This window comes from Apaloderma vittatum, unplaced genomic scaffold (assembly GCF_000703405.1).
Source record: "Apaloderma vittatum isolate BGI_N311 unplaced genomic scaffold, ASM70340v1 scaffold13066, whole genome shotgun sequence".
NCBI classification, from domain to species: Eukaryota; Metazoa; Chordata; class Aves; order Trogoniformes; family Trogonidae; genus Apaloderma; species Apaloderma vittatum.
The window spans coordinates 36395-60892 of record NW_009720086.1 but is presented as its reverse complement, the minus strand read 5'-3'; the positions used below and the strand labels follow the sequence as shown (position 1 = coordinate 60892).

At 38.9% G+C, this 24498-nt stretch overlaps 1 protein-coding gene across 1 annotated transcript in view; it reads right to left on the bottom strand.

Moving 5' to 3' along the window:
- Positions 1-723: 723 nt before the first annotated feature.
- Positions 724-24498, bottom strand: part of LOC104275053 (sodium-driven chloride bicarbonate exchanger-like) — a gene marked incomplete at its 3' end in the record, with an annotated part of 45559 nt that continues 21784 nt past the window's right edge. The window contains exons 2-4 of the mRNA XM_009870895.1: positions 21507-21588; positions 10259-10405; positions 724-862 (exon numbers count right to left, since the gene is read on the bottom strand). Coding sequence (XP_009869197.1) covers positions 724-862; positions 10259-10405; positions 21507-21588 — 368 coding nt within the window. The remainder of the gene's footprint in view (positions 863-10258; positions 10406-21506; positions 21589-24498) is intronic.

Genomic DNA, 24498 nt, shown 5'->3' with positions numbered 1-24498 from the left:
GGAAAGAGAATTAAAGGTCTAAGGAAAAAAATCACAGAATCACAGAATGGTAGGGGTTGTAAGGAACCTCTGAAGATGATCTAGCCCAATGACTGCTGGGAAATGTAAAGTTTTAACAAAACTAAGCAAGTCATCTCCCACTGAGCTGCTCAAGGAAACAAACATGCCAAAAAAGTTCTGTTCCAATATTATTTTTTTCAGCGAAAATGCAATCTCAACAGTCTTTTCACACTAATTTTGCAAAAGCAAAATAATCCAACATTGAATAATCAAAGTCTCAAAATCAACTGCTCACTGATAGTTAGAATATGTAAAAGTTTTATTGCTCCAAAAGCAATTTCATTCCTTGCTTTGATCTTTTTATAATGGTAATTTTATGGTTTCTTGAGGATCCAAACAGAATACAAAGTTTGGAAGTTTCTTAAAATGCTGAGCTAAAATACAGATAAAACCAGTAAAATTTAATTCATATATATGGTATGTTCACTTTGATTTTTTTCCCTTGATATTCATTCTGCCCTATATTTCATAAACCCAGATGAAAACATTTGGCTCTGGGAAATGATAAATGCTCTTGTAATACTAGCACTCTAAGGATTAAAATTATAGTTTTATTTAAGCCTTATATCCAAAATCTGTTCCTGAGCTTGCCATAGCTTTGAAATAATTCTTCAATACACCAGTAACCAATAGCTATAGATAAAAACTGAAGAAAACACTCACCTTGCTGTCTCTCTCCACTCTGCATCCTCTCCTTCACGCCAGCAAATTTCATCAAGCTCAGTAAAGAGATCATGAGGAATGTGTTCCTCATCATCATCTTCCGTTCCAAGAATAAACTGCACCCTTTGTGATGGGGTATCTGGGGAAAAAATAAAAAGATCAAGTCCAGAATAACAGGTTTTTTGCCCTGAGCTAGCAAATACCTAAAATTTCAGGAGATTTTCCAGACTCTTTCATCCCTATTACTTACTGCGTAGCTATGCTGCAGTAACATTTACACACAAACACCTTCAGATTTAGACCTCTTTATTTACCGTACTTGTCTAGCCTGCTAATTAAACAAACTCATCTAAAGATAGAATGTGATGTACAGAAGCAATGACTATTGCACTGGGATAGTATCTCTGAGAAAAAAGGCAGCACAGAGAGCAGATAGATAGAGATGATAAAAGGCTTCTACTCCAGTGCTACAAAAACTACTTTGCCACAAAGCAGTTTTGTCTAAACCTACAGATGTGGCTCAGCTCACAAAGGTGTTAGACTAAACGTGCATTCTTTGTAGTACCTAGCAGGAGAAAGAAACCAAAAGCAACCTCTCTAATGTAAATATACAACTGAGACCTTCAAAAAGAATACATCACTATTTACACCTACTAGCCCCTGTCCCTTTGTAAACCGTTCCTATATGGTTATAATGTTCCAGATGAACAAGCTCTTTATCTGTCCCAACTTCCCCACCTTGTTCTTCCTCTCTCTGTCTTCCCTTTATGCCCCTATTACCAGTTATTTTTTCTTCATAACTTTTCAGTGCAGATCACTAAATGTATTTGAGATATACTATTCTTTTTTCATATCACTCAGAAAATTTCCAGAATTCACAAAGCACCTTAACGCACATGTATATTGATAATTAAAAAAAAAAAAAAATCCCATTGGCTTAGTTAAATGCAAATCTCAAATGAACAAACTCTTGATGAAACCCAGTCTCTCTAGAAATATATAGTTATCTTTTCTGCTAATGCATTATAGATTTCTGAGAGGAATCAAAAGTTCTTTGTGAGAGCTGATAGCAGCCAGGCTGCCAGTGAAAAAGTGACTATCCAGTAGAACACCTTAGGGATGCCTTGAACGCTGTCTAAATGAAGTTCTGTTTTACAACCATATTTTTAAGACAAGCTACCATATTTTCCATCTAGCAGTGAAGAGCATCATTGCATAGGATCCTCAGGCTCTCTGAATTTCAGAGAAACTGAGATGATAGCACTCACTGAATGCTAGTTAAAGACCAAATACAGCATTGATCAAAAATAATTAAACGGGCCACTGATAGGAGAGATGAACTTTAGTAGTAGCAGCAGTATTCTTGTTATATCAATGACACACACACACACAATGCATGACAGTTTTTACCTGACGTCTATTTGTTTAAACAGAGTGTAAAGAAATGCAGGAAGAAATACAGACGATAAGGTAGAGAGACATGGGCCCAGGTACTACTAAAGTCTAGAAAATGGAACTGCAGGGCGACAGCTAAGGGGACAGAAATTACTTTTGGTCAATCATTAAAAGAACAGCAACAATCTCCTCTATTTTATCTTTCTTTTATTACTTCGCTCACTGTTCAGTCGTCTTTTTTTCTTTAAAATCACACAGAATCACAGAATCACAGAATGTTCGGGGTTGGAAGGGACCTCTGAAGATCATCTAGTCCAACCTTCATCCCAGCACACCTAACCACTACACCACAGCCTCAAGTGCTGGATCTACTTTTTTTTTAAACACCTCCAGGGTTGGTGACTCCACCACCTCCCTGGGCAGCCTGTTCCAGTGCCTCACCACTCGTTCAGTAAAGAACTTCCTCCGAATGTCCAACCTAAACTTACCCTGACGCAACTTGAGGCCATTTCCCCTTGTCCTGTCATTAGTAATTAGAGAGAAGAGACCAGCACCAGCCTCACTACAGCCTCCTTTTAGGTAGTTGTAGAGGGCAATAAGGTCTTCTCTCAGCCTCCTCTTCTCCAGACTAAACAAACCCAGTTCTCTACTCTAGACCTCCTTCCAGCCTCTCTCTACCTATTTTTTTTAAAAATCCTTTATGTTCCTCACAGTCACATGTTGGCATGTTCTAGAGAAGGATGAAGTAAATAAGAACATCAAGATTTAATGTGAGACCAGAAACTATGTTCTGGTCAAGAAGCGTGCAACTTCTTAAGTCTATTTGCCAGAAGGACAAAATTCAGTCAGATATGAACTTGCAAAGGGCAACTGCATATGACTAGTGACAGAACATGGAAAACAAACTACTTCAGTAGAGAGCTGGAATGCAGTGAGAATCTGAGCATAAGCATTGCCAGGAACGTCCTGTGCTCTTGATAAAATCAGCACTAGAACTGATTTACAGCAACAGCTACTGTTAAGCAATAAATGAGTAGCACTGCACAGCAGAGCTGCAGATTTATGACAGTTATGATGCTCATGCAAATGCACGCTTTCAGCGTGGGAAGGAAAGCAGAGGATCAGAAATCTCTTGAAGTCAGGTGAGTAGCAACAAGGAAACACCCTGCTGCTGTTACTTCCTCTTACTGGGTCTTCTGTGTAACATAGAGCTACCTGATTGACAACAGTGAAGAATCTATATAAATGACAAAATATGCACTAAATTCTCTTCTTTCTTGTTAACATGCCAGTAAAACTAGCTGCTAGATTCTGGGTATCTTTCTTTGCTGCTGTCATTTGTACTGGTGTCTGAAAACCGCAAGCCACAGCTTGACTTTCAAACACTAAACTGAAAACCAAAAATAAAGTTGTTTGCTTTATAGTACAATAACTTTATTTCAGGGACAAAATCTAAGAGAATTAAACAACAGGAACACAATAACACTTTTTTTTAAATTAGATCTGTTTGTTCTACTTATAAAACTCAGTTAACAGGATTACTCATGTGAGCGCTGCCAGATGGATTTGGCTCTTATTCACAGGAGTAATAAATACCAAGTATGTCATTAATGTGTTATACGGAAAACGAATAATATGCGATTCAAAAACAGTATCAAAGAATATTTCAGTTGCTGACTGTCGAACTGTGATAACTTAATCCTCAATGTAGAAGCACATTATTTGCAAACTAGGACACTCAATGTTCTGAAGTTCTGAGAAAACAGAAATTGGCTTGAATAGTATCTGTGTCTATCCCTACTTAAAGTAGCAGAGCTAAGGTAAAAGAAAAATTCTTAATGTTATTATTGCTATGTCTAAAAGGTAATGAAAATTAAAAAATAAATGAACGGGACTAATTTGTTACATTATTTCAACACTTGGGCTGGGCTAATGTCATAGTTCGAGCCACTTGCTCACCCCTGCCTCTTTAATGATGGAGAAGTAGAAAATTCAATAAAAACGGCTTTGAGATTAGGCCAAGGAGGGTTCACTTACGGTCATGGGCAAAAGTCAGAGTAAACTTGGGGAAAAAAATATTTTATTTACCAGCACCAGTTTAACCAAATCAACTAGATCATAGTAGAACAGTGAGAGAAATAAATACAAATAAATACACTTTCCTCCTCCACTCCTCCCTTCTTCTGGGCTACCTCCTCCCCGCTAGCAGCGCAGGGGGGCAGAGGATGAGGAGTGCAGTCTGTCCATCACTCAACTCTTCCTCCTTGGGAAAAGGACTCCTCAGAGCTTTCCCCTGCTGGCACATGATGTCCATCTCATGGGTGATAATCCTCCTCTTCCATGCGAGTCCTTCCCACCAGTGTGGGACCTACTCGCAGGCTGCAGTATCCTCTGCTTCAGCAAGGGTCCTCCTTCAGAGTCGCAGTTCGCTTCAGGAGCAGCTTTTGCTCCTGCGTGGTGTCAGTCTCTCCTGCCATGGGGTCCTCCGCCATCCCACCACCCCAGCACAGGCTCAGGGAGATCTCTGCCCCAGCACCGTTCTCTCCTTCCCCCTCTGTCTTTACCAACAGCATGGTTGCTCTCTTCGCCTCGCCCTCCTCACTAAAAGAAAACCTCCCCAACACAAAAGACAGGACAAAGAGGCTGGCCCAACAGGTTTCCCCTCTTAAATACATTGATGACAGAGGTGCTGACTGGCCTGGCCTTGGCCAGAGGAGGGTCAAACCTTTACCTCGGGCTGGGGGAGGCTCTGGAAGCTTCACAAAGAGCAACCCCCCCAATCCTTCCCCCACTACCAAAAACACCTGCCAGACACAAACCCATCACAGATAAAAAAGCAGGATCGTTCTCAGGCCCTCCACATAAATTAAGCCCAGCAAGAAACCTGCTCCACTGCACCGCTCCGAGTGACCCACATCTCCTTCTCAACGCGTGCCAGGATTTCCCCTGAGAAAACCTGCCCTGCCATCAGGCAGAACCGCACGCAATCCGCACAAGTCATGCCACAAGCAGAAACACAGCCTTAGGTACATAAAAAATGTATTGAAATTTTGTCCTCTGCTCTTGATAAACTCTAGAAAGGGTGCAAAAACTTGTTTCTGGTAACACTTTTACTAGCTCAACTGTTAGAAGAGGTTTCTGTATTTCTAAGCCTGTTGAGAACTTGCATTTAAGGGTAGTATTAGTAGGTTAATTCTTATTGGAGTAAGTAGCGATAGGGGTGAAAAATTATTTTTCTACATTAGAAAGCATGCTAAACATTAAGACAAAATTTATATAATAAAACTTCACATCAGATAGTAAACATCATAGGTAAGATTTAAGCCATGCCTCATCCTCGTACATACTCACATTAAAGTAATATTAAATAGACAAAAGTTTTTTATTGCTCACTGCACAGGACAGGCTGCAGACAGGGAGTGAATTGATATAACTCAGCTTAAACCAGTAACAACTCCTTTCAAACTAAGAGGAAATGGTGTGAAAAATTCACAGGACCACAAAATTAAAACAAAAATTATATTACTCTAGATCATATAGAAGAAGTAAACAGACATACATCACACTTCTGAAAATCTCTCCACAGACCTCAGAAACCATGTGTTAGGATGCAAGACAGTATTCCCTCGCTTGCTCCTCTGGCACTTTACCCCTACAAGTATAATCTTGTTTTCAGGAAGCGCTCTCTGTATTTTCTTTACATGAATTATTTCCATCACCTCAGGGCTATGGCAAATAATCTTGTGTTTCGGACCTACCAATATGAACAATTCCCAAGCTTCAATTCTCTTCTTTTTGCTAGACTCTTAAAAAAGCAGTTATGATACACTATTTTAATCCAGATTTGCTGCAATCTGTTCCACAGCTGCCCAGAGATTCGTATTTCCAAGTTCATCCTTCAGCAGCAAAGTCTATAGTTAAGTAGGAGTATTCTCTTAACAGCCATGCTCTTTACAAATAATTAAATCTGCCCCATTAACAGCCCTTCAAGGTTTAAGGTTAGTTACCAAATACGGTGTCCTTTGATTATATTTTCTTCAAGCCTCTGTAGTAACCAAGAGAAGTCCCCCTTTGCAATTCACTTTTTCGCTTGCATTACCTTCAGAGAGCCTTTCCTGAACCCTGCGTGTAGTCTTCTGGAGGTCTTACCTCCAAGGCTGCTCAGCTGCCCTTGCTGCATCCAGTATCACAAATTACAGATCTAAGCTTCTTTAAAACTAGAGATTATTAAAGTCAGATTTCTTAAAAGGGCACAAGCCCCAACAGTGTCTAGTCCTAGAGAGAGCACAGGAAGCTGAAATCAAACCCCAGTCTTCACAGCTGCCTTCATTCTCACAAAACCTGTCCTTAAAGATACCCTGCTGAGAGCTAAAGTCTTCCTATTCTCCCTCCCATTTAAAAAAAGAAACAAAAATACCTTTAATTCGCAAGCACAAAAGAGCTGTTTTGCTGGTTTCAGACAAAAAAAACCAAAACCCATTGAAAATTGCCACTAAAACCCGCGTTAATACCAAGCAAGTGCAACCCTACCCACCAAAGGGAATCTGCAACCAGGCTCTGAATGCCACCACGACCTGCAGCGCCGACGGAGCAGTCCTGGCCAGCTTGGGGGCTGGCACTCACTGCCCCCCCAGCAAACAGCACCAAGGAGCTGCTCTAGGCTAGAAATGGCATTTTTGCCACTCTAATTCTAATTTGCATCGATTCCCAAACTTAATTCACAGAGCAGCCACAACACGTACCCCACGGAGAGAGAGCTGTGGAAGAGGTGAGCTTAAAATGGGCACGAAACTGGGAACTATTTCAACTGGGAATGGTAAACCTCTTCAAGAAAACAAAAAGCATTACTGCACTTTTAACTAGAATGCTGTCCTGGTTGGAGAATACAAGGATAATTTATCCTTGCAGGATTATTATGAAGGACAAATACATAATTTCACTGGATTTTTTTCTTTCCTCCCAAAAAATTATGAGGCAAGATGGTGAAAATCTAGATATTGATAGCACTTAGCTCACAATTTTTACTAGCCAAAAAAGCCTCCACATGAGCAAGCAAATTATGCAGTTCAAAGGCCTGTCATTATGGTAAAATGGAAACACCTTGTACAACCTCATCTCATCAAAAGGCAACAGACAGCAAAGAACAGGTGTGGGGAAAACAAACCCAAAACATGATTAAGGGATCTGTGCTCCCAAAATGACAGGACTCCTTTTTATTTTGACTAACTATATATTCCATGTATTATTTGTCTACAAGCTCTGAAACTGCACAATGAGAACACTTGGGTTATTTTTGAAAAGTGACAGTGGGAGATTAAAAAAAAAAAAGATAAAAGCTTATGAGCTGCCGTCAGAATGTTCTTAAAAAAAAAAAAATCTATTCTCTGCAGAAACCTTCCATCAGAAAGTAGCTGGTACAGCTTTTCCAGCCAGGATTCAAAGGGATTACCAGGAAGCTCCCAGCCATGGGCATTACACTGAATACAGGTGTTTTCTAGCCACGTTCATACAAAGAAAGCCGTTTACAAAATTGTTTTTCACTGGCTAGGAACCAGGTGGCACCCATCCACTCTGAGAGGGGCCCTCACAGCCCCACAGCACTATGTGCACCACATAGGACCCTGGAGCAGAGACAGCAGAGCAAGATCTGCACCTAATGGTACTTCACAGATGTAGTTATAAATTATACAGTTATAAAATATGACAAAAAGTAATGCTTCATCCCATGCATGGTTAACTGAGCAGTCTGGAACAATTCAAGTCTGAACATTTCAGGCATTTACTAGTTCCAGCATCTTTTATTCAGTTGTTGCATCTTTGGCTTTTATTACACCTCCTTCCGTAATTCACTGCTTCAAAACACTGCTGATTTATTCTCTTGGATCACAAAAATTCTAATGTATTTTTCTTACTTACTTCAATGCATTGTTTTCTATCAGCTGGTCTCACAGTGCTTACTTTCTCTATCTTCTTGCACCTGCTCGTCGAAATGTTTTCTTTCCTCTCCTCCCTCCCAGTTGCCAAGAATAAAGCCTCCTACTACTCAGCAGAAACATGTTAACAGGTGTCTATAGAAAGAGGGAGTTAAGCACTTCTGCATGTTTAACTAAATCGGAATGATTCATAAATTAAAGGCTATTTTGGATCTGCTCTCTTAGGTAGCAGTCCCTCATACCGAATTACACATAAACAGTAGGAAGTGCATTTGTCTTCCTTGCAGCTTCTTCATGCTCTGGGTACTGTTATAACCTCGTGGTCATTGGAAATGAGAGCTAAGAAGCATTACTGAGGTTTAGTGCATTCAGACTTAGTGTGGGAAGCATCTGTTGCTCCCTTTGTGTAAATGAAGCATAGAAAAACCATGTTTATATTCCCTGTAAAGGCAACATTTCTGCCCAGGCAGTGCAGCAACCTGTCTGAAACTCCTGTAAGGAAAATCCATGGTAAAAGCAAGGGTCTGGATATAGTCTGTCTGATTTGATCGTGATTAACTCCTCCATCACTGTGTAATTTTCAGATTTGCTTTCATAAGACAAGGGGTTTTGCTACGGGATGCCATATTTCTGCCTGGATGGACAGATGTCAAAGCTCAGTCAAAACTTGGTTCGCTGGCCAACCTTCCAGAAGTCAGACAGCCAAGGGGACAAATCCTTGAGTTTTACTACTCAAATATTATTTCAGGGTGAAAAAATTGGTATTTCCAGATTTTTCTGAATGTTTAGGTAGTTCTCTCTTTGGCCCCTTTAAATTACTATCACCCAAGCATTCTGAAGTGCATCTTCAGCATTCTTAATCCAGAGAAGACTTGCATGTTTCTGGCCTGTATCTTGCCTATCCTCAGCTTTATAAAAGTAAAATTTATGTGACATGACCTACACATCCTTTAATTGGTAATTATAACACCTTTACAAGCGAAAATGAGACTTACAAAAGTGCAGTCCTGCACTTTTTCAAACAGGTACACCTGTAGACAAGTACACTGTGAACAACAACTTAAAAATGCACTTCAAAATTCTTTTTTTCATATTAGAGCTGTCTTGAACATCAACTGATATTCACTGTGTTGAACAGTACATTTTATTGTATGTATAACTTTCAATGACTATTAAGGACATATTCAGAGAGTTAATTTCTTTTTTTCTTTTTTTTCTTTTAACTTTTGCATTAGGAAGGGCAGAAGCTTAGGTCTCCAGAAGTTGAAAGAACAGAGCTAAATTCCCAGCCAAAATATGTCACATACTGGCACATAAATAAAACCAGATGACTCAACAGAAGACATTGCTTCATAGTTTAACATATCTCACTTCTTGGCTAATATAACTTTAAATTTTTTCTTTTTAATCTGACATTATGTGTATATATGCATATTCTTTTTGAAAACTATTTTAATAATTTATGTACTTTGTTGTTTTCCAAAAAAAACCAGTTTCAATATAGTATTTCAAGCTCTTTATAATATATTTAATCATCAGTACTTTCAGCACGCATACTTCTTGCTTCTGAACAGCAAAGAATAGTCTCTTATGTTTTGAGACACAGTTTGATTAATTTATCCTTGATTACCTTATTTCTGATCTCTGTAATGTTTTTTAATGTAAAATTTTGAGAATTTCATGAGTTTTATATCAGGCTCATTTACTGAAAGGTATTTTCTCCTGTTTGCTCTCAAGTCCTCAGCAGACTCATCTCACACGGCACATTACAGCGTCACACAAGGAAAAAAACAACCACAATATGGATCACAGTTCCTATCTGATAAAACACTGCAGCTTCAGCAATGTCAACTTTATTACAAAACTAATTGTAAAGAGTAACAACTCTTTACGTTGTGTTCTAGAGACAAATATTCCAAAGCCTTCCTGAGGGCAGCTGGTGCCATAAAGCACTTAACCCTTCTCAACCTTTATGAGAACACTTATGGAAGTCTTCTACAGGGGTAGAAACTAGTGAGATTTCTCATGTACTGAACTGCCACTGGCTGCTGCCCTTCATCAGAGGAGCAAATCTTGGCTCTCCAGTAGAAACTGGAGAGGCTCTGGTGGGTTCTCCAAAATCCCACTGCTAACGGTGTCAGGATAGAGCATGCACAATCAAACAGATGTTTATTAAAAAATCTATGCAAAAGTAAAATGTATCTTACCAAAAGGAGGAGACTCTCTCCCATCTTCTAATCCTGAATCTCGCTCCCTGTCTCTCTTTCTGTGTTTATGTCCACGGTGCCTATGGCGTCGGTGACTTTTTCTTCCACCCAGTGGCACGTGAACTCCAATGAACAATGTTCGATGGCCTACAGGTTTAAAAAAAGTTGCCTTGAAAAGGGAGCTGTGACAGCGTAACAACAAGATCAATAACCATAATATAGCATTAATGGTACAGTAATTATAATTGTGTAATTGTATACTACGGATTATTAAAATAGTTAAAACATCATTAATGATGCTGTAGCATCACAGATACACAACCTCCAGTACTGAAGCACCAGATTTATATTCCCTTTCTTCAGATTTGCATCTCTGTGTGTGAACTTTCATTAAAGCCAGACAGGTGTTCTGTAAAACGTCTTCCAAAACAGTAACATGAAGAGACACATGGATCCCTCTGCACTGAACATTTGGTAAAGTTGCTGTTTGCTTTGTGTGTACAGGAACTTTACAAAACTCATTGCTATTTATGAGCCAAACCTTGACAGAATTCTTGTGAGAAATTCACTGAAGGGAAAAGGAAAAAGAAAAAAAATAAGTTCTCTTAGCTATGTGATCAGAGCACACTAAAGCATTTAGAAGGTGGAAGCACGGGGGAAATGTTCAGAAGTACTGCAAAACAGAACAAATGGGTAAAGAATCATGACTCATTATGGGAAGGTCTCCTACATTTACTCAGCAGAAAGACATAGTCCAGATTGCTCATCTCAGATAACATTCATTTTCTCCTTGAAATGAGCCTAACACAGCTAGTGGGTACTTGCTGCTTTGCTGTACTCATTCAGCAGTGTCAATCATCGGAGAAAGGTCAAGAACATTAAGCCTAGCTAGCACGTGATCTCTAATCCCATGGAAACTCCAGCAGGGGCAGAAAACACAGCAAGGCAGCATTTGTCACAGAACATCAAAGAAATCCAAGGCTGACAGGAATTCTCTGCAGAGGCAGAGATAAAAAGGCTGGAGAAAAGGCTCTGGACATCACACAAGTTACTTCCTCAACTTCGATTCATGTAGACGAGACTAGAGAGCAGAGGCATCAATTTTTGGGAGACTATTTTTCATAGTCAGGAGACCTTTTCTGAAGCAAGGGTCACGGGTTGACATTCAATTATTTATTTATTTATGTGTTTATTTATTAGATCTCTCTTCAAATAACCCAAGAAATTATTTAAAGAGAACTGCTGCCTTTGGTGTATGTCAGATGTACTGAAATCAGTGGTGCACGAAACAAGGAAAAATGTATTCCACAAAAAGAATTCATTAGAAAAGATAGTGAAGGACAGCAGTCATGTACTCAACACTTCCTCGTCCCTTTCCTTGGGTAGAAAAACACCAAAACAACATTTTGAAAGCTATGGGGTTACCCTTCCTAAGTCTTTAATAATTTCCAGAGGTGCCAATAGATCACTTTTTTTATTTTAGTAATGTTTTGCTTTGTGATAGTGGTGCTTGTCCTATTTCGGTGTCACTTCAATGCTCAGGTTCTCTCTGCATCTGGAAATGTAGATTCAGGTTCAGACTTCAATTAATTTCAAGGGCTGAACTCAGGACCTGAGTGTAAGCTGTTCTTTATTCAGCAAACTGAAAACAGGCCCTAAACTGCCAGAACGTTCGTGTGTGTCTGAATAGCACAGCAATTCTCCCTACACAACCAGAATGTGGGAAAAAAAATCCGAAAAAACAAACAAACAAACAAACAAAAAAAGGAACCTGGAAACAGAAATGGGCAACGAGGAAAAAAGCAAAATAGGTTTTATTCCTTCCATATGAGTTCTACCAAGGCATAATTTCAAAAAACATAGAGTAAATTAAGTCCTTGTAACAAGGTTCAAGCAAGTAAAAGGGAAAAAAAGAAACTGATAGGGGAAAGGGAATAGTTTTCTATAGAAAAATGATAGAGGAAAAAAAAAAGAAAAAATCTGAAAGAGTTAAGAAGCTTGGTTTATTAAAAGAGCACAACCGTGGAGCAAAAAAAGACCAGCTCGGAACAAAAGAAAAAATAATTAATTCCAAATTGCTGGCAAAATGACAGTGAATTATAGAAGCAGGGGAAAAAAAAAGACAAATGATAAAAGAAATCCAATGAATAAATGACCTTACCTCAAGTAACCTTTTGATGGTAAAGCTCATGAACTAGTGCCCAGAATGTCAGGTACTTTTTCTTGCAGAAGTTGACTGAGACATTGTTAAAGAAGAGTTTCCAGTGAGCTCTATACATTTCCCAAGACTGGGCTGTTAACCATGACGGTCCCCTGCAGTCTCCAGCACAAAGCAGGGCAGAAACAGCCCATCTTCTCCAACAGACAATTTCTTGTTGCATTACTGTGGGACAGAGCATCCACACCTGCTCCAATGGAGTTCAAGAGATCTATTTTTTTTTAATTCCACCGAAGACTTATGTTATTCAAACATGGGAATAATTTGAAGATGAGAATAAACGAGAACTTTGCTCATTATAAAACTCCTTACTGAAATACCAAACGAAACTTTAAACTGCAATTCTAAACCTAGGATTTTTCCAAAACAAGATTTTTCAAAAAATTCCACATTTCATGAGGATTCGCTATTGCCATAAGCAAGTCCCAAGAACCATCTAGACTCTATCATTCTAATGTTGTGCACAAAAGCAGTTATTACAAGATTCTTGTCTCAGCACAACATGAATACAGATTGCAGATAGCTCCTGAACATCACTGGTATCAGAAGTAAAATTCCAAGTGACACCATTGGAAGCAGAATTCCTCCATAAAAATGCAAAACTGGGTAAAGAAGACCTTTTATTTTTAACTTCAGCACCTATGTTTACTGTAAGATCTCTGTTAAACTGACTAAATTTTCCAAGGAACATCTATAATTTCAATTTGTCTGAAGTCAATTGCAGAACACCCAGTAGGTTTCAGATTCGTTCCCTGTAGTTTATAACTTATTATATAAGGACATTTTTCATCTACTGTTAAGAAGGTAAATGAGCTTGCTTGGTTTTATGAGCTTGTTTGTGTCTTTTATTATTTAGTTAATCAGAATGCCATCTAAAAATGCCTGAATATTACTTACATATTGTAAAATTCTGCTCTGCTGTATGTTTGCACAATGCCTAGCTCAATTAGACCATAATTTCTCATTCTTCTGGCAAGGCAACAAAGGCATGGGACATAGTATCAACTGTAAGTTACAGGAGGGTACCTGCTGTGGACATCAGGTAGAACCCATAAACCATTCCAACACAAAATTTATAAACCCTTTTAAGAGGTGAGCATAGCAAACAAACTCTTTAAAGCCAAGTCTTCAAAAATACCATCACCTGGCCATCACTTTTGGACAATTTTATCACCTGCACCATGCACTGTAGAGTCCCATCAGCTGAGAAAGGACTGAAGTTGTTAGTCAAAAATCTACAAATGGATTCATGTTTTATGAATTGTTCCATGTTTACAACTCAGGTGGTTTTCAGTTGTATTTTCCAATGGTTGTGTTCACTTGCAAAAAAACATTAACAGCTGAAATGGCCCATTACAGTTTATTTTATTATTACTATATTTCATCAGTTAGTTTAGTTTGGTTTTCCTTTCTTTCAAAGAACCATCCTGTAGTGGGAAAAATCATACTTGAAACATTTCTTTATTCTGTACCTCTCAGCCAAGGACCACGACGAATATATTGTAAGATATTTTGTGCATGCGCACATAGATAGCCACATATAATCAGATCCATGGAAAAATATGCAGATAAAATGCACTCAGGCACAAACATGCAGATTTGTGGCTCTTAAGAGTCTACTGTCCTTTCTCAGGGAAAAAAAATATATCTAATAGATCAAAAAGGACTTCTGCTAATTCTCACTTCAAAATAAATCAAAGAATTTCTACGCTAAGAGAAGTTTATTCCTCTCTACGGTTTATGTTATGTTTAACTTATGTTATAAATTTAAAAATCAGAATTTATTTAGATATCAGTGAGCCACAGGATTTATCTGGTCTTCCTGAGCTTTTACAACTGATCTTACATTAACATCAACAGAGCCCCATCGTGGAAAGACTAGGATTTTATGATTTTGTTCCTCCATTCACCACACCTCTCTGGGCTCGGCCATCCAGTCAGTTGCTAACCCAGCAAAGAATACACCTGTTTCAGCCGGGAGCTGCCAGCTTCTCTAGCAGGACGCCGAGGGAGATTGTGTTGAAGGCTTTACTAAAGTCCAGGTAGACAACGTCCACAGCTTTTCCCTCATCCACTAAGCGGGTCACCTGGTCACAGAAGGAGATCGGGTTGGTCAAGCAACCTGCCTTTCATAAGCCCATGTTGGCTGGGGCTGACTCCCTGGTTATCCCGCATGGGCCGTGTGAGAACACTCAGGATGAACCACTCCACAACCTTCCCTGGTACGAAGGTCAGGCTGACCTTGCAGAGACATGTCTCAGAATAAAATCTAATTAGAAGGGGGTTGAGGGGTTAACTGTATTCCAAAGAAGAATTGTTCCTTACATCTAAATTTTATTTTAAGAACCAAATAGCAGATTAATCATCTAAAAAGACAACCACAGAAAAGCAAGTACTTTCTGTATAGCCTTTGAAAACGACAGATGTAACATCTAAAAATGGTTTTCAGAACCTGGCATTCTGGGTCTTTAAAACAGAATCTTGTGCTAGCTACCCATCTTATTCGTTAAATAAATGGAAAGGAATTATAATTTACAGTGCTTGACAACTGAGGAACCTCTGAAAATCCTATTACAATTGTCTTAGTTGATGTGACATTGCAAGGGAAAATGGAGATGAAGGAATTAAAAAGGTTTCCCTTAATTTAGAGGAACTAAGATCTTTTTAACGGAACTCTAATAGTACAGGTATTTTGTCCTAGTGCCTTCCACTTCCCCTACGAACATAATTTTAACACAGAAAACACACATATGAAGTATGTTGAGCTCCCTGCTTCTCCATCAGTAGAGGCATCTGTGTTAGCCCAGGCATGTGGGACTCAAGCAGATACCAGGAGAGCTCCAAGAGCTTCTTAGTAAACCCGCCAAGTTGGTGCCCATTGCATCAAAAGTGCCTGTCCTGGATCTGAACATCTGTGAGCACCAGGTGCTTGTGGTACATCTGACTTCCACTGGGAACGATCTGAATTCCCCTTAGGCACCTGCTGAGACCAAGGCTTTCAGGTGCCTGCTCACCAGCATGACGGACAGGGCAGATAAGGGAACAGATGGGTCTTGAAACATCTCCAGAAAGAGCACAGGTAGGTTTCTGTGACCTACTAAGGAAACACTGCAAAGTCAAGATGTCTTGAGAGAGAATATTTTGCCAGTGGTTCCAGCCAAGTCTCAAATGACTGCTGACCTCAGCAGGCCTGGAGGGGTTTCTCCCTCCTCTGGGAAACACTCAGTGCCTTGAAGCCCCTTTTATGTATTGCCAGCTAAAGCTACACCAAATGCAATTTTCCATCCTCTCAAAAATGAACAGTGAGGTAGAGACAGAAAACCAGAGTAGAGTCCATGTAGAGTTTTTAAAAACTGCCTTTTCCTTACAGGAGAAAAAGTGATTATGGTGAATTGTGTGTAGGAGTGAAGAGTACATGACTCACAATTTCGTTTCTGAAATGCAGCAAGGAGCCAGAGCTAAGGAGAAAGCAGGAAGGACAGAAGCAATGCTTCCTAAACCAACAGTTTACATGTCTGTTTGTGCTTATGGTTTGCTTAAGGCACATTTTCATCTTTTTGCTGTGCTATAATTTTGAGGAACTGACAAGAAAGCCTTCACAAATTTTTTTAGGTCATACATGTAACTTACGTTCTAGGGTCAAGTACAACAGAAAGTATATAGAAAAAAAATTAAAACAATATCCCTGGCCCAAGAGAACACTAAGGACATACTGAATATGGGGAATAAGAGCATCTCACTGAAATCATTAAAACTAAGGACCCTTTAAAGAAACCAAATCAACCATTGCCCTCCCAGCAAACATCTCCTTTTAACAGTACATGTTGTGGCTGCGTCAAAAAGTCTTTTTAATTGCACATATGTTCACTTCTGATTTCCCTATACTGCTCCAGGAGTCTAGAGGCGATGTGTGCACAGTCCTATCATGAGATCAGGTCTTGGGCCTCGACAGACAACAGGAAAAAAAAAGTCAGCAGACACAGAATGTAAAAGGACTCACTCAGACACACACACACTTTCCACTAATGGAATGTGAAGCTGTGGTTATTGGAGGGAAGAATTTGACCTATATTTCTAAATTAGCAACAAGCATTAAAAAAAGAAAAGCAAACTCAGTATTAGCACAACTGTCTGTTAAAAATGGAATGTTTCTGTCTTCTAGTGGTGCAATTTTGCAGCTTCCACCAATAAGAGCAAGTTGGTTTATGCTAATTTCATTTATCAGAATTTCACAAGGTAAAATATTTTGAAATACTAGTGCTCACAAACATTGAAAAGATTTCTTGTCAGTGAAGCTCAGAACAAAGTCAAACTTCAAAATCCAAAGCTTATGATCAACAAAAAACGTCGTAATTGAGCCAACATTATAGTGTTTGCTTTAATTATTTTTCTTATGCAAACTTTAACAGAAATTGTGTGAAAACATCCTGCAGAGTTATTCATGAATCTTCATGGTGAACCACCTCCCCACCCTAACCCTTGGCACACGGGAACACTTGGGAGCCAACGAGAGACTCATGTGAAGAGACCAAACCAGACGATTGCCAAGGCAAGAGTGCAAGTACAGCTTGGGAGAAACGTGAGATCTTAATCTCACTTGAATATTGAGAGACATGGGGAAAAGGAGACAAAACTAGATGAGAGGCACTACAGAAAAATGTGCCTTGGAAATGACAAATGGAACAAGCTAGAACATATAATACCTAGTAGGCAACAAATTCAAGAATTCTGAGCTTGTAAAGCCAAAATGATTCCTTCTAGAAGGCCTCTTTGTAGAGACCCACAGCTGTACAACCACATCCGACATTACAGGCACAGACTAACCCGAATCTCTTTCCAACTCTTTACTTCCACAGCTTATATCCTACCCCTCTAAGCCTAACAAACTGCCTCGAGGAACATCAAGGTAGGTCAGAGTGAACTTCAGGATAAACGGGGCACCCAAGGGAAGCAGAGGCAAGCAAGCTTGGAGCAGGAGATCTGTACTGACGGGCTAACAAATTATTCGCAATACTGCAGCGTCCTGGCAGCCAAAGGGAGGAGGGACCTTGGTCGATGTTCCTGTCTGGCCAAGCAGAATTAGTAGCTGACTTGCTTCTACGTGAGGGCAAGGCTGAACCAAGGCCACCAGGTTAGTAAGATTTACGTTCTATCAGTGCTCTAAATTGCTAGGTCCTATTAACTTTCAGGCAAACAATGTCAGAAGCAGACAGGTCCACTAACGTGTTATTTCAATAAAAAATGAGCAGTCGCCGAGAATAGAAGCCTACTTCAGTATCTGGAGCATTTTTACTAAATAATATATGGAGATTGGTGATCAATCACATCAAGTTTTTCATATATTAACCTGATCTGTACAAAATCAAAATTTCATTAAAATATTTTTTAAATTATTGTCACACGCTAGAACAAATCTAAAAATAAATAATAACTAAAATAACCATTTTTAAAACAAAATAATTTGATAATCTCAGATTTCTCTTTTTGATCTGCATGACATCTACCATCAAAATTAATCTTCATGTAGGTTGTTAAATACCAAAACATCTCTACAAGCACGCTAACATTTCAAATTAATTTTTGGCTTATTAAGTTTAAATCCTCAGCTTCCTGCATCATATTCAATGTTGTCCTAGTGATGTTTATTTTCTAATTTGGCCTGAAGTCTTTTGTGACTTTCAGTAATCTCCACATAATCTAAATTTGGTCAAAAGTGTCAGAATGTATATTCTCATGTACAGTGATTTATATACTGGATACAGTGTTTTACATGTTGTGAGAGACAGGAAAGATGGCAAACTTGATTTCCCACGAGACAAATTTTCCCACACCACTCAGACAGATAAAAAGTGTGAAAAATATGAAGCTTAAGCAAAATCTTGACTTCTCTGAAGGACCATTTTGCAATCTCCTCCAACAGAGCCAGAATTCACCCCCGAGTCACAGCTGGACCTCCACCTCACCATTGCATCTCTAGCCATCTCCCTACTGAAGCTGCTTCTCAAACCAGGCCACAGTACTACCCCCAGCAGCTCTGCAATCCTGACACACAAATCCAGGATCTGCAGCTGAGCACCTCCAGCAAGGGCAGCCACGGAACAGGCATCTTCATTTGCAGCTGGCATGTTGGGCACGAGCAAAAGACCACAGTCAAAGTACACTGAGCGCCAATCCTGTGGCGTATCTACGTAGTCCAAGTGTCTCGGCACGTGATCTGAATCTGAGACACCTAAACATACAGAGATCAACGGAAATATTTTTAATCTATGAGAGAAAAGGTAGGTATAGCCATTTGGTCAGAGAACTGTTGCTGCTGAACATGCACGTTAGCAATGTCAGCCAGCCAGAGACAACAACGGAGAGCAAGCTGAGTGCAACGGTTTGTTGATGTGTACACCTGCTTATGAAAATTCACCTACCTGCTCCCAGTACAGGTACACGTACAACCTGTCCTTTTGCCACTACGTACTTGAGCATCCAATTCTCATTTAGGAATTCCACCACGGACAAAAATAACATGTAAAATATGTGATTATAAGCAGGGGAGATGGTTTTGCTGTTAAAAATGGTTTCGCCATCCTTTCATTAATGCAACAGTCAGACAAATGACCTGCTCAGTATTAGTGACCGATCTTGACCTTACTCCTTGGGAAGAATGAATTACATCGAAAAATCATTTATGCTGCAAATCAGAACGCCAAAGCTCTGCAAACAATCCACCTCTGAGGCACTACAAAGCTTAAGTAAAAAGACACAATTTGAAGTACAAATTGCAAGTGTACTAGCTAGGACGAGGACCACTTCTGTTCCCACTAGTACTGCAGTTCCTGTCCCATCTCCTCAAATTTTTCATATACGGCTCAGGGAAAGAAAACACTGATCTAGACAGAACAAGGTAAAATACTGGTCTTGTTCTTCCAGGCAGTGCTAATCACCATGGTACTTTCATGCTTTCAGCAAGATATGTACTTGCAATATATTTGCACAATGGCTGCCCCAAGATACGTAAGTAGAACTACTTGCTCAGTCAAGAAATCCCACATGGAAATTTTAGTACGCATTTAAATTAGTATTTTGCTGATAAGCTAAAAATAGCAAAATACATAAAATATTTATAATAAGTTGTATATTATTAATAGCTGTTGATAATAATTATATTGTTCTAATGTTATAATAAATACATAACATTAATTTTACTATTTAATAGGAGGAAATTGCCTGCTGATGTTCAGTTCTAAACAACCTTTAGATCTTCGTCCGAATCGCAGTTTTTGAAATGTTACTGAAACCCTGTCAAAACTAGTCTTTGCTAGAATATTCAGTAACTATCTATTTACATTTTTAAAACACAAACCCAATTAAATGTCTGTCAAAGAGCCAATTACATAATGCATATTAATTATCTAATTATATGATTTTTACTGAGCTATGCAATTAGCACCTGATTATATAATTTCACGTTTTATAGTTGTTCTGTCATTAGGAAAACAAGTAAGTTTTCAGCAAAACCCAACACAATGTACACTGGATAAGACAGTGACATTTGTGAGTCACATCCGCCATTTCCAGACGGAAAAGTGCCTAGATATGCTGTGAAACAAATGGGCATGCTATTAGCAGCAACTTGATATTAAAATTTACAGTCTCTTCACATCTTTTTATATCACTTGGTATTTCTGGATGCAGTGATTATATATTTAAAGATGTATCTGATCTGATCTTCGAGTGGATATGAAATTTATCTGAGAAAGCTAACTGCATTATGAAGGATTCTGCATCGAATAACCATTTTGTAAGAACATTATGAAGCAGTGTGATTTTATTTTAAAGAAAAGCAGACTCATTGGCTAACTACCAAATTTTTCAGTGTTCTGAACAATTTAAATTGTTGCAAAGAATGAGGGGGGTGTCACTGTCATGTTCCAATTTCTATTGATAACATCTTAGGCGCAGATTTTTGAAAGACTATTTTCACTGATATTTCACGGGAACAACTCTGCACATACAGGACTGTGGGGGAAAAAATAATTAAATACAGTTTTTAAATTAGTTGTTCACATTTTGAGATGAGGCTTTAGGTTCCATGTCACCACATGTGGAACCTGATTGTCTTTAACACTTCAGTCTACCCATGTGACCGAGCTTAAAGATGTCATTCTCCAGAAAGTTTTCTTTTTTTTTAAATGCCACCTTACCATCATCAGTAAAAAGACAGCAAAAGGACAGGTTTTGAGGGGGGCTTACCCCACAAAAAACTCTGTGAGTCAATATTCTGGAGAAGGGAAGGAAGCCCCTACTATTCAATCTGGTGTTTCTCTAAGGACACCAGATAGAACAGTTTCACTTTGTCCAAGGATCAAGGAACTGAAGACTACAGAAGAACAAGTGCGAAATTCAAAAAAGGGAGTTGTTTGCTTAAGTCCAAAATTGCAATTGCTAGCTTGAACCACCAGCAGCCACTTACCCCTGCAGCCACCAGTTTGGGATCCACTAAACAAACTGAAAGGCAACTCTGAATTATTAGGCCAACGCCATAAGACAGTTCTCACAACTTCTCCTTCTCTTCTACATGCTGATGTTTGGTGGTTTCTGCAGTGTATCTTGTCAAGTACCTGTCCAATCTATCACTCTGCAGAATGTTTTTGTTAGCTGAAGATGCAGTTAGGCAACTACACGAGGATTGGAAAGCAAGTGTAGAAGCCATCATAAGTACTAAATCATCAGCCCTGCTTGCATTTACATATTTGGAAACTTAAAGATAGAAAGACTTATCCAAAGTCATACATGCATGTTACAGGACTTGATTATAGATCATTGAAAACTAGCAAATTCCTTCTGCCATAGTCTGAACCTGAGCACTGCTTCAAGAAAAGAATAATATTTCTTTTTTAAAAATAAGCTATGAGGTTCTGTTCCCCTGTTCACTCTCTTTGCATCCCTGCTCAAATCTGTAAGTTTACACATTGGAATTGCATTTCAGTACTTTCAGAAGAAAGAGACAATATAAGGCACAGAAGAATAATCTCTCACCTTCTAGATCTTCCTTTTCAAAATGTGTTTTGAGAATGGAGCGAGTTCCACCTCTATCCACAACAGCCTCTTCATCATTCCTCTGCAAAACAAAAAAAAAAAGACAGGTAAGCTACTTCTCATTTGGAAACTATTGGCAAGATTGTATAGTACTACGAAACAAAGATACTTACGATATTTATTTATTTACGCTTCCTACCAAGGAACAAGAATGTTTTTAAGAATTTAGTTCTGTGTTATTAAAATATATTCCTTATGCATCAGTTTCTATTGAGGTATGACTACACCTAACTAACACAAAGAAGTTCTCTTAAAACCTGCATGATGATGAGCAAACACTGGGAACTAAGAAAAACATGAGTCGACAGGACAATGAAAGAGATGAGAGAAGAAACGTCTGGTTCAGGCACCTTTGTACTTGCACTCCTGCAGAAAGGGACGGCACATCCACTTTTGTCTTTAGAGCAGGATCCTTAGCTACATGCAGAATCCCCAAATTACTAGCACTAACGCTCCTTATACTTTGGCAAAGCTAGAGAATAATGCTCAGTGACAATATGGTAAGAAGACTAATACCACGAAAACAAGTGGCTTCCCTTATGGGTAGATTGCAAAGCTTTTGTTTCTCTTTACAAACACCAAATGATAATTACAATAAATGCAGACAGAAAACAGAAAAGTTACTGTTCCTTAGGAACACACATTTAATGTTTAATTTTATACTATAGTCATACACACGTTTCAACTGTATTCTCTACTGCACTGTAAAGCACAGAATGGTTTGGGTTGGAAGGGAACACAGGTCCAAGCCTGCTGCCATGGGCAGGGACACCTCCCACCAGACCAGGTTGCTCAAAGCCTCGTCCAACCTGGCCTTGAACGCTTCCAGGGACAAGACATCCATAATTCCTCTGGGCAACCTGTTCCAGTGCCTCGCCACCCGCACAGCAGAGAATTTCTTCCGACTGTCTAGTTCAAATCTAACCTCTTTCAGTCTGAAATCTCGTGTCCTATCACTACGCTCCCCTTCTCATCTGCAGGTCCTTTTAAGTACTGAAGACTGCTATAAGGGTGTATTATGTGGTGAATTAGTGTATTGTGCTGGGGCTAAAAAAGCTACAGAAATTAGTGATTTTGGTCACTTCTGACATGAAGGAAAAAAAAAAAAACCAACACATTTCTCCCTAAGGAGAGAATAGTTTTGGGAGTTCAGCAACAAGGCACAGGATGCTATGCTAAAATTAATATTGGCTTCACTATGAGTTTGACATGACCAATTTTTAAAAAACAGTTCCTAAATACAGCCTATATTTCACAACATGATTTAGAGTGGCTTACAGTAAATTATGATGTTATGCAAAAACATCAATGAATGTATCATGAATATCTATTTACTTGTCAATAGTGGAATTGTTTTAATAAGTGATATTAGAATTAGAAGTACTCTATTTCAAAACATAAAATTTTTATCTCGATGGAAGTCTGAAGCAAGGGGATCTGAATACCAGCATCACATGCTAAATACATATCTATATATAGAATGCAACAGTATATAACAAGAAATTAAATTACATGAGCAACTCTCTTGAAAAAGCAGAGGCCCCAGGCAAAAAGATTCACATCTAGAGCGGGATGTTATACATTCTGGATATAAGTTTTTGTTTCAGACTCCTCTCTCTCTTAAAAATAGCCGTCACGCTGTAGCTATCTAACACAGAAAAATCCTAGGAATGTGTCAGCACCAAGCATCTGGGTTGTTAAAGAAAGAGAAACTGAGAGTGTTACAGTGTCATTATTAGAGCTTTCCCACAATAATAGTATGTAACTAAAATGTGACAATGAGAAAAGGCCTTTTAATGAATCTGTTTTGTCTTTTTAATAATTTAGAATTAGCTAGTAATCTATTAAGATGTACCAGAGCTGTTTAATTTCGCACAAACTGTTTGATCATTTTAGGTAAAATGAGTCAATTATTTTAAGCAGTTAGACATAACTGGGTGTGTCTGTCATGCTGGCTTGATGCCATGCCCCTGGATGAATGGTTAGGCAGGATGCCAAAGGCCAACTATTACAGTCACGTCAGAAATAATGCTATTCGAGCATAAGACATGGCCACCAGTACTCTACTGATCCTGAAAAGGCCTCATGAAAGCAACATTAGGGAAATTTTACAATGGCAAAAATACTAAGTTGCTGGACCATTTAAAGCTTTTATAGATCATCTAAGTAAACCAAATACAAATTAATTCATTAATATTTATCAAAATATGCTCATACAGTTTGACTTCTCCACCCTCACGTATTCAACTTGCAGCTTCTGGCAACCTTTTTTTTCCCTCGCCTCCTCTTCCCGTAATGTCACAGTAAGTCCCAGCCTTCTCAGAAGTAGATTTATTCCATTAATTTTACAGGAAAAAACAGCTTAATTGGGAGTACTGTGATGTTGCCAATTCACTTGTCAAGCTGAGCAAAGTCCAATTAAACAGGCCTTGCACTGTACACTCTCACTTCCCAGGGAGCAGTATGAACACCACCTTGCACTTACCAGTACAAGAGTCACATTGCATTTAATCTAGAAGTAATTTCTGCGATTCCTGTACTGTCTCCTTGGAGGAAGCGAGGAAGGAGGGAAGGCCTTGCTAGCAGTTTAGTGCAGTTAGGCCTTAATCTCATTTGGAGAGAGGCGCTATCACAATACAAGTAAAAATAGTGGCAGTTAAACTCCACTTTCCCATGATGACTAGAAACTTAATTTGAGTTGGTAATGTTTTGCTGTTTATTAGTACGACAGAAAAACTATGAAATATTATTTTTAAGTGTTGCAATAAATGAGAGTTTGAAACTCAAAATATAAGCGAGACCAACCATGAGACAGTAAGAGAAGACAGAATTCTTGTTCTGGAACGTACATTTTTTAGTGTACCAAGCAGCCACCAACCTCCACACTAACACCCTCAAAGCCATGAATCTGTTGAAATTTGCCTATCAGTTT